Raw genomic sequence first — 11,047 nt, forward strand, 5'->3', positions numbered from 1 at the left:
ATCTTTTACATTGGGACCACGGGCCACATCCATATCACAACCCTTTGACCTCCCACTTCTCTTCTTCGAGACTTGGATGGAAATGAAATTAGGCCTAGTTTAACATCATTTTCATTGTAGAACAATTTTGTTATTTTCTTAGAACTATTTAGCTTAAACTCTATTTTTATCTTATTTTTATTTTTACTTTCGATGAATGGGTAAATATCCCATTTTTTTGTAAACCATTTGTCTCCTGGGCCAATTTTAGCCTTAGAAGACGTAATATATCTTTCTTTCTTTCTTCACATTTATAATAATAGCGAGAAAGGGATAGTCTGTAGCAATAGACTCGAGACTTTAAACAACGGAATCTCTCGGTAAGCACCCTTCTCACCTCCACAACTACACATGGATTTGTGATATCTTATGGTTCGTCACAATGGCCCATATTAGATCATGTTGATCGCTTTACCCAAAAAGGTGATTGGTGCAAAGCTCAAGCTATTGTACTCTCTGATTACATGATGGAATCTCCCACCTCTTCTGTTTGAAATAACATGATTCACTATCCTTTGTAGATCTAGTGGTCCGACAACAGACCATGCATATCTACAATTTGATGTAAAGGATGGATGCACAAAGGGGGTGTATATGCTAAAAGGATAGTGGATTGGTGTAGTGTTAATTTACTCGAGAGACATTCTTGAATCAGATCATTTCTCACCCCTAGATGAACTTACAAATGAATCGTCAAAGTCATTGCATAAAGTAGCCACAAATGTCTTTCCCTGCACAAGAAGCAATGAACCCAAACTTGGTCAAGCTATACAAAACAATTGGTATGATGAGGAATGTCAGTATACAAGGTAATGCTTGCAGTGTGAAGTAATTCGGGGGATTTATACAGACAAACAGGCAAGAGAAACCTTCCAACAACAAGAATAAGTGATCATATTTACCTAAAATTGAAGATCATGTGTATCACTAGTTCATAGGACAAGAGAGTAGAAGAGCATGGAGAATGTTTAACAAAAGGAAACCTACCACACAATTGGCCTCACCTCATGTGTGGTACCCCTGGGCAGCCCACTCCCCCGCCCACATGTATGACACCCACGTGAATCCAACCTTTTACTTCACAAAATGTAAGAAACGCCATTGATGGGTTACAATCTAGGAAGGCTCAAGATCATGGTGAATTGGTAGATGAACAATTTATCTATGCTCGTGACATCACAAACATCGATATTACGTACCTTTAATAGAGCTACGTGTGAATGTTTCTTTGCTAATTGAGCAGAACATACCATTGTGACAATCTTCATACATGATTTTCAAGAGCTCATTCAAGGTTGTATAGCTTTCAAGAAACGACCCCAAGTTACCCAACGTGATAGCAAAGAGAGAATTGAGTTACGTATTGTTTAGCAACATGTGTGCAAGATCACATGTTGACCTACATCCAAGATGCAAAGGCCCTAAAGGAAGCATGGAGAATTTGAAGAAATGTGTTAACAACAACTTGGAAGCTTCAACTACATTAGGACTTGAATTATATTTTGTAGAGGGATATGTCCATGATGGACAATACCTTCAAGCTCGAGGCATTGTGTGATTCAGTCGCCTCCATCAATGCCATAGTCAACAATAATGAGATGATGGGAATCTACCTCAATCGCCTCACACATCATAAGTATGGCGCATTTCGAACAACCACAACAAGAGGCTAAACACCAAGCTTTTTTAACTTGCACCCATGTTGATGGTCAAGGAGAACCATATGTAATAAAAAAGCTTGGCATTTGATGGGCATATATTGTATACATAGGAAGATCTCGATCGAGGTTACGACCATTAAAACCATGGGAGGAATGGTTGAGGAAGAGAGGTAGACAAGGTTCACAACAATATATTCTCAGCAACAAAGGTGGAAGCACTGTAGGGAATTCTATCATAAGAGGGAGCTTCCATCCATACACGAGCGAGACTTGCTAATCAGGTAAAGACCCAACAAAGAATCAATGCTCATTCAAAATGACCAAACCTTAGGTATTGCCATTAGATTATTTCCTAGGATGAAGAAACCTTCTAAGTAGTATCGCCTCGGTGGTACACCCATACAAAAAGAAGAAAGGACAAAATGCATAAGCACAAGGCCAAGAACACGACCTCGGGTAACAACTTTGAGGAGTTACCCTAATTGGTCAATAGTGAATATCATGTGCCTTTAATAAGGACATTGGGAGTATTAAAGATCATGGCAAACCAAGAACTTAAGAATTACACAGGAGCTGCCCAAGATCCTTGTTGGATTTTGACAATGAAGGACGTGTTGCGAGCATTGGTCAACAACAAAACTTAGGATTTATTCTCAACCTTCAGACCTAGGAAGAAGCAAATAAGTTTCTATTGGGTGTTCAAGAGTAAATACAACATGACAGACACAATCAACTAGACCCACGACATAAACGATGAGGAAACCTTTGCCCTAATGGAAAAGGTTGGCTACAATGCAGAAGGCAATTACACTTGTAGGAACGAAAGAGTGAAATTTGCATTAAAATAGTCATGAAGAATGTTTTCCTCGATTGCAAGATTAAGGATGAAGTTTATAGAATCAATCACTCAACTTTGAATCGAGCAAACATTTGATGTGGTTTGCGTATTGAAGAAGTTGCTCTTGGAGGGAAGAAAGCCCTGAGAAGCATGGTATTCACAGATAAGACGTATCATCACAACATCAACTTCCAGATGTCAAAATATGACAGTTCATCGTAAATCGAGAACAATCCCAAAAGCCTTCTCTTCATTATCATGTACGTTGATGAACTTTTCATCAATAGAGAAAGCCCAATTGCAACACAAAAGATCTAATAGTTACTTTCAAAAAAGTTCGAGATGGGCTGTAACAAGTTACATATTTTCATGGCATCAATGTCATTCAAACTCTATACGGGTTCATGGTCTCATAATGACACTATGTGTTGAACTTGCACTACAAGTTCAAAATGACTGAGTGTAAGTCCATCTCGACGCCCCTTGAAGATAATCAAGACTCTGACGAGTTATACAAATTGACATAGTATCGACATATAATCGAGATTCTTTTCTATCTGACAATCACTCGATTAGATCTTAGTTACCCAGTCAGGATCCTTAGTCGGATCATGCAAACCCCACATCATTTGAATATTATGATATGCCAATGGAACATGATCATGGTTTCTTCTACAATCACAAAGTACTGCTTCAACTTGAATGGGTGAGTTATGTAGCCAATGTAGTAATCTTGGCAGATAATTGGGAGTTTCGTCTATTTGACAATCACCTGGCTAGACACAATTACCTAGTCGAGCTCCTTAGCTAGTTCATGCAAACCCCCTTGCAACACTCACATCGACTATGCCAAATGAATGTTACTATATGTTAGTGGAACACTTGATCATGGTATCTTATTCAAGTATGGAGTATCACTTCAACTTGAATGGTTCACAAATGTTGATGGGGCAAGCAACACATTAGACTTGAAATTTACATTGGGATTTATGTTTTCACTCGAAAGTAGAGTGATCTCCTTGAGTAGCAAGAAACAACCAATAGTTACTCCCCAAGCACTAGGGCAGAGTATAGGGGTGTAGCCGTACTTGCATGTGAAGTCTTGTGGCTTAAAAGACTATTGAAATTCTTCAACAAATCGGTCAATGACCTGATATTGATCCCGCCGTGACAATCTCCATAACATCTAACTAACAAAGAATCTAGTGTTTCATGCTCGGACAAAACATATTGAGGTGCACTATCACTATATCTGTGAACTGATATTGGTAAGAAATATCGATCTCTAATCCATTAACACTAACAAGGAAGTGGCTGATATTTTCATAGAGGCACCAAGTCTTGACAATATGTGATAATTCTCGATGGATCTATGCTTTAGAACACTTGATATAACAAGCTTGAAGGGGGGTACAAGGGCAAGGACAAATAATGAAAATGAGGTTATCTTGAGAAAGCCCAATGAAGGCTTGACATTGACTTGGCACCTGAAGGCAACAAGATCAAAGGTAAGCCTAACAAAGACTTTGCACTTGATGATAATATAAAGTATCCATGCCCGATTTAGAACTAAAAGACAAGGGAGGACTAGATCGGAAAAAGAAGATAAGACCAACAAAGAGTCATATGGATAATCTTAATAAAGAATAAGAGAGATGGGATAAGCTTGATAAAAAATCAACTCTCGAGATGAAGAGAAGAGAAGAGGAATAGCGAGACTGACATCAACCAAGTAAGGTCATTGTGTCAAGAGAAGCACGTAAAGATAGATGCCAACATACATATACGTATACGTATACACATATACATATACGTATACATACACATATACATATATACACATGCGTATACGTATACGGTATACATATATGTACATCCGCCATCTCACTTACAAATAATACATAGTCTTTTCGTTTAATAATAGAAGGGCACTCAAAGCCTTCTTCCCCCACTCGGAACTCCCCTCACCCCCGTTGACAGACTGAGACCGACAGCATTTCTTCCGTCGTACCATGATCCTGCTCCCCTCGCGTTCCTAAGACCTCACACCGACACTAATCCATGGGAACTCCTGCTGCTCAGGTATTTCTCTCTCTCTCTCTCTCTCCATCTCTGCAGGTGTTTGAGTTCGAATCTAGTTTGGACACTGTCTACCGCCTTTCTGTGGAGGACGCTAATAATATCTTCCGCTCCTTTCATTCCTTCTATTCTAGGTTTTTGTGTTTTTATCAGGAGAGAGCTATGAGTGTTTATTTATTTATTTGGAGTTTGATTAATGCTTTTTTTCTGCATGGGTTTTCGCTTTATAAGGAGAGTTAGGATTTCTAATTCCTGGCTGAGATTTGCATTTTGGTGTAGGGTTAAGTTTGTTTTTCCGAAACTTAGCTTGTAGGATTCTTTTTGTAGTTTGTTCATGGTTTCCAGTGAAGTCTTGTGAGACTTATGATTCTTTGCTATGAGGTTTGTAGTAAATTTGTTGGTTCATCAGGGATAGGATTTATGATGTCATTTCTGTAAAGTTATTGTTTGGGATTATTCAAGAGCTAGGATTTACAATTCTTTGCTACGGGTTCTCATTACAATTGTGGTTACTGCGGAAACAAATCTTTGCTATGGTGTTACCAGCCTTTGTTGTACACTTTTGGTTTATTCTTTAGACTTCCTATAGCATCAGAAGAAATGGCATTGGTTTACATCTGTATTCTTTGCTATATAGTTTTCTGGTTTTACATTGAAGTACTTCTTTTTTGGATTCTTTGGTATGGTTTTGTGCAAAATGTTTTATAGCTTCTATGGTTTTTTTGGATTCTTTTTTGGTTTGTTCTTTGCTAGTTTAACTATTCTCTGGAGATTTATAGCGTTGCAATATCATTAAAAGAAACTGTGTGCGCTAATATAGTAAACAAAGTTTTTTGCCATAGAACCTTGGCAGGGTTGCAATCAAGCGACTCCAGAAAGAGCTTGCAGAATGGCAGAACAATCCTCCTGCTGGATTCAAGGTCAACCCTACTGATGATTTATCCAAGTAAGATTTCAAGCACAGGAATGGTGATTTTTCATACCAGAGCATACTTATTCGTTCTAGCATAAACCCTTACTACCTATGCATGCTTATTTTCTTGTTTTGAATGGCTGCTAATCATGCGTAATAGGAAGGTTTACATGCTTATTCTTTCCATCGAGTATTGTCTTTATAGATGGGTGATTGAGTTCTCTGGGGCTGCCGGCACTTTCTATGAAGGAGAGAACTTCCAGTTACAGATTGAGTTTCCAGAAAAGTATCCAATGGATTCTCCACAGGTATACAATGTTTATGAGCTAAGTAAGGATTCATCGTACCATCATTGTTTTTCGGTTTCGTCAATTTGGAGGCTTGTGCAACAGGTAATCTTTGCTGGAAATCCTCCTGTGCATCCACATATTTACAGCAATGGACATATTTGCCTAGGTAAGATATGTATATAGGTTTTTCAAATAAAATCATGCCTAGTATCATTCAACTTTAGTGGAAGTTTTTTTATCTATATATCTCTAGATCAATCATTTTTGAATATTTTGGATTTAGTCATAATTTAAGATCTTAGACCTTGGTCATTTTTCTCAATTATGAAAATGCTGGTCTTGATATGACTATTGGCATATTTATTAATGACTTTGAAAGCTCAAACTTGAGCTTTGCAAATGCATTGCAAGAATATTGATTGGTTTGTGCTGAATGAAAGAAGGGAAGATGTATCAGCGTCTATTAAGAGGGCCTCTGAAAGTCATGTCTCACCTTGGAGAAACAACAAACTGAAGTCATATATAAATAAATTAGTGAAATCACCCAAGGTAGCAGATATTTCTGTTAGTTGAGCACATAATATGGGCTAATCCAAGATGGAGAGGTCTCTGAAAGTGAGAAAAGTGAAATTGGCCTAATGAATTTATTGAGGGTGGCGAACTCCAATTGAACCATTAGTTTTGCATAATTTCACCAATCGAATGATCTACTCAAGACTTTCACTCACCATGAATTAATTTCACATCCATGAAGTTAAATTTCCTGCTAAACAAAGAATTTTACAACACCTATACCCTGTTTGGTATTTCTTTGATTTATATGAAATTTTGAAAATAAATACAAAAGGTATTGTCCAAACCCTAGAAAACTAGTTAGCAGTTTAAGCCTGTTTTATCACGTAAACCTGTATACAGAGCGTCCAAATTATTCACTGCTGAGCACACTAGAAAAGAGATTAAATCAGCTGCAATTCCTGCAATTTTTCATTCCGCTTGAGCTGCAACCCTTTTAAACTGTATGGATGTAGCTCGTGGTTGTGGCATAGTAGTCTTTGATTGGATCATTTCTAAATGTGCTTGGCTCAGACATAAGTTTATTAAACAAAACTTGCTGTATTTCTTTGTCCACAACTTCTAAGCTATTTCCAGTGCTGGTTTGAATGAGTTAACCACTGTTGGTACATCTCTTGAATATTTCTCTGGAGAGACTTGGTGAATTTATTCATCTTAAGGAAAGCAGCTCCAGCATCTAGAACAGATTTGGGCGGCACAGCCTCTTGTCACTTCTATGCTGTCCTAAACTGTTGAATAAAAATGTTCAAATCAAGAACATTACCTTGTCTACATAGTAATGTAGAGAAGTGGAGATAGAATCTAAAGGCAGGGATTTAGAAACCAAGAATGATTATGGGGTTTAACACAGGAGAGATTGAAGAAGCTGAAGCAGTTCTACAAAACAAAAGCCCATCTACCTGATCTATGTTTAAGATATGCGTGCACATATACATATGTGCTATTTAACATACATAGAATATGCTTTTAGAAGAAGAGCTAAAAATGCTGATGGAACAGCCAAGACATGGCTTCATAAGTACCTATTAAATGCTGAGTGGGTAATCTTGTCCAAGGATCCCATCCAGTGTATAAAATATTCTTTAAGGAGTACAGTTCTAAAAACGAGACTGTACAGCTCTAAGAGAAATCAGAAAATATTAAATTATATAAGAAATGTAATAAGAGCAATCGACGGGCCCTTAATCCCAACAAATAGTAGCTGGTCCCATAACTGAGCTGGATCCAATTCGATAGATGAAGATTTATTTGTGATAAACCAACTGTATCGCTGTGTGGGCAATGATAACTGCCCCTTTAAGTGAGCCTCACAGAGAATGTGAAGAAGCTTGAAAATTTGGCCATCAGGAAGATTCTGATTTTGGTTAAAGTTAAAATAACTGAGATTGTGATCTAAACTTGCAGAGAATCACATAATATCCTTTTGAACCTCAACTGGTGAACATCTCAATTGTCTTCATCTTTTCATTTCCTTGGGGAGTTGTGGGAAGGTTGGGTTGTCCTTGTACAGTGTACATGAAAGACAGGATAGAGAACCAAATTGTACCTAAACTAGCTAATTGCCTTATGTAACTAGGTTGTGATCAAAGTACAATGTAGGGACCATGGGTACATAGAATGTGAAGGATACAATACACAGGAAATATCACTGGATCAGCCATGAGTGCTCTCACAGGATGATGCCATATGACATCAATATCCATAGATTGCTAACTAGGGGATCATTCTTGGTCTTGGGCAATGATACTATGTATCCTTTGATGCAGGCACAATATTTTAATTGATTACTGTGTATACTTGGGTATTTGAAGCAAGCCAAATGAACTGCTTTTTCAAGCAGTACCCATCTATGAGGCAGTGGTTATGCTTGCACCGAGGTCTCTTGGCACAGCTGTCTGAAACAGTCTGACAATTACCTTTGTATAGGCCCTATTGATGTCTACTCTTCTGTGGAGAGTCTTTAAATATATGGATCTCTAATGAAAGCAGCCCCAAATATCTCTGATTTTGGAAATCAATGATCTGGAAGAATGGTTCAAATCCCTCCCTAAGGAGGCAGTGGAAGTGTTATAGAATTTCACAGTAAAGTGTGCAGCAGCATATGTAATCCGCAGACTCTGGTTCTGGATGGGATAGCTGATATATCCTCCGCTTTATAGTTACACCCTGTAATGTTCAGATTCAGGATTTGTATCATAGCTGATATATCCTCTGCTTGGGAGGTACAACCCTATACCTACCTATCTCTACCATGGCTTTTTCGCAATGCCAATATGTCACAACTTGGGAAAAATGTGGAGGCTCACATTTCACACATTATATTATATATGTTGTACCAAACTACAAAACCATCTCCTCTAAACGGGGAAATCACACTCTGCGATAGTTGCAAGGTTATGTTGTCGACCATCCCCACTATTGCTTCCATACAACTTCTTTCACTTTCTTTTAAATGTGAGATGGGGTGTTGGGGCACAGGTGAGGGGGCTGGTTAACTGTGCATATTTTGCCGAGAACATTGATACAATGCTTTGCCTTCGGCTATATTTGAGTTGCTTTTCACACCCCAGCATTGCTTCCATACAACTTCTTTCTCTTTCTTTTCAATGTGAGATGGGATGTTGGGGCACAGGTGAGGAGGCTGGTTAACTGTGAATATTTTGCCCAGAACATTGATACAATGCTTTGCCTTCGGCTATATTCGAGTTGCTTTTCACACATTGTCAATCAGGTCCACTCCCTACGCACGTTCCTCTCACATTGCAACTTTCATTAGTAAAACTCTTGAACATGTAGAGTCACTACTCAATTCCACACATATTATGTAATATAATCTATTTATCCATCTCCAATTGCCGGGATGAGGTGTGGGTAGTTCCAACGGTGTATCTCAATCCATCAGACAGGTGGTCATCCATATATCCAGGGCCTAGTATACTCCATCCGTAATGATGTGGAGGAGATGCTCTTTGTACTAAATCCAGGGAGTAGCTGAATGGAATTTGCCTTCGGACTTTGCTAATCTTTTGACTTCATGCGAGATATGGTGCATCTAAGGAGTACTTGAGGGGAGGTAGTCTGTCTGTAAACCATGATGCCATTTGGACAATACCAACGTGAAAAATAGCTCTCACCTGCCAGATGTCCAGAGGACTCCAGAGCCAACATGGCGTATCTATGTCAAGAAATCTTCCATATGGTAAAAAGAAAGGACACTGACCTGATGAGATCATTGCGATCATCCACAGTGCAGTCATCCTAGCCCTGAATATCCTAGAGTACTGGTCTTTGAACCTGAATCACTCTTAGAGGTCATGGATACAAGAGCTGCCTCCACCATTCATTGAGGATGCTTCCAGATGTGCAATGATGGTCCAAACTAGTCTCAAATCTGTAAGAAATAGCCATAGCTAGTAGTATTTGGCACTTGGAACTGAATCTGCAAGCACAAAAAGAATGAGAGAAAGAGAGAGAGAGTGAGAGAGAGAGAGAGAGAGAAAGAGAGATTATGGCAGATATTCTTTATGATTCATGGTCCCCTGCGATGACTGTAAATTCTATCTGCATCAGCATTTTATCCATGCTTTCTAGTGCAACTGCCAAGGTGAGTTTTAAAAATCTTAATTTGCACAGAAGTTGTTTGCGTGAATCAACATGGACTCTGACTGGAACTTTATTTTTACCCCTTTTATTGTGTGATCAGGAAATGCCTGCTGATAATGATCGCTATGTGAAAAATTGTCGGAAGTCTCCGAAACAAACTTCTTGGGAGTTTCATGATGATAAAGCTTGATGAACTTACATACAAACATATATATACAGCGTGTATGTGATTTGGTTGAATAGTAATGCGCCATATTTTGTTCTCTGATGTTGCCAACATGCTAGTCTTTGCATAGGTTAGACCCCCTGTTTCGATTGAAACATTGCAGTGTTGGGGTTGTAACATTTAGAAGTATACTGGTTGCTGGACCTTGAATGCTTCTTTACCGACTGTCAAATTGTATTCCAAAACAATAACATGTCTTATGAGATACGATTGCATTTGTCTTTTCAAAAATATAGTAACTTTGAAGGTCGCGCCTACTAGTTTTTCAATAGCAAGTCATACCATTTCTAAGAGTTTTAGTAAAAATCTTGGAACTCATGAAGACTGCAGTGAATGTGTATGTTCAATAGTGAATACATAAAATTCCAAGACTGTTTCTCTGTTATTGTGAGGGAATGTTTTTTTTCTAATCACATTGGTACAAAAACTGCTGCTCAATGGTTTTTTAAGAGGATTTTGTTTTTTGTTGTGTGTTTTTTAAGGTGCAAGTCTCCTTTTCTTTCTCTTATTGTCTTTCATCAGTTGGGTCAAATTGCCTTCCACCAATGTGCATATTATTCTGTTAAATTGTTGTCTCGTCACTTCTGACTGCCTCTTTGTCTGGAAGGATGAAAACGGTGTAATTTCCATGAAGGTTGCATTAAAAAGCTTTTAGGAAATTCGGTTAGAGATGGAGGTTCAGGAGAGGATTGTTATCTTCTCTGGTTATTGGACAATTGAACTATACTTTAATGTCATGAGGATTATTGTTTTTCCTTATTTTTTATTTACATCTCATAATATAGAGTTACTTATTCGAATGTAAATAAAAACTAGTCCAAAAAC

General features: G+C 38.2%; 1 protein-coding gene across 1 annotated transcript; it reads left to right on the forward strand.

The window, feature by feature from the left end:
- The first annotated feature begins 4,480 nt into the window (after positions 1–4,480).
- On the forward strand, positions 4,481–10,607 carry LOC147869345 (putative ubiquitin-conjugating enzyme E2 16). Its single transcript, XM_087328368.1, has 6 exons — positions 4,481–4,620; positions 5,460–5,563; positions 5,736–5,838; positions 5,923–5,986; positions 9,909–9,997; positions 10,097–10,607. Exons 1-6 carry the CDS (start codon positions 4,600–4,602, stop codon positions 10,184–10,186), a joined length of 471 nt encoding a protein of 156 aa, XP_087184494.1. The 5' UTR covers positions 4,481–4,599; the 3' UTR covers positions 10,187–10,607.
- Positions 10,608–11,047: the final 440 nt, after the last annotated feature.

Source organism: Azolla caroliniana, unplaced genomic scaffold (genome assembly GCF_043228905.1).
Source record: "Azolla caroliniana isolate FFs.n. ecotype wild unplaced genomic scaffold, voAzoCaro1.0.p SCAF_1, whole genome shotgun sequence".
NCBI classification, from domain to species: domain Eukaryota; kingdom Viridiplantae; phylum Streptophyta; class Polypodiopsida; order Salviniales; family Salviniaceae; genus Azolla; species Azolla caroliniana.

What these genes read in the sequence shown, in the direction of transcription:
- LOC147869345 (XM_087328368.1), top strand. Translation starts at nt 4,600, where the DNA reads ATGGGAACTCCTGCTGCTCAG. An exon ending in TGGGAACTCCTGCTGCTCAG is followed by an intron (nt 4,621 to 5,459) that starts GTATTTCTCTCT and finishes TTTTTGCCATAG; the next exon opens with AACCTTGGCAGGGTTGCAAT. An exon ending in CAATGGACATATTTGCCTAG is followed by an intron (nt 5,987 to 9,908) that starts GTAAGATATGTA and finishes AGATTATGGCAG; the next exon opens with ATATTCTTTATGATTCATGG.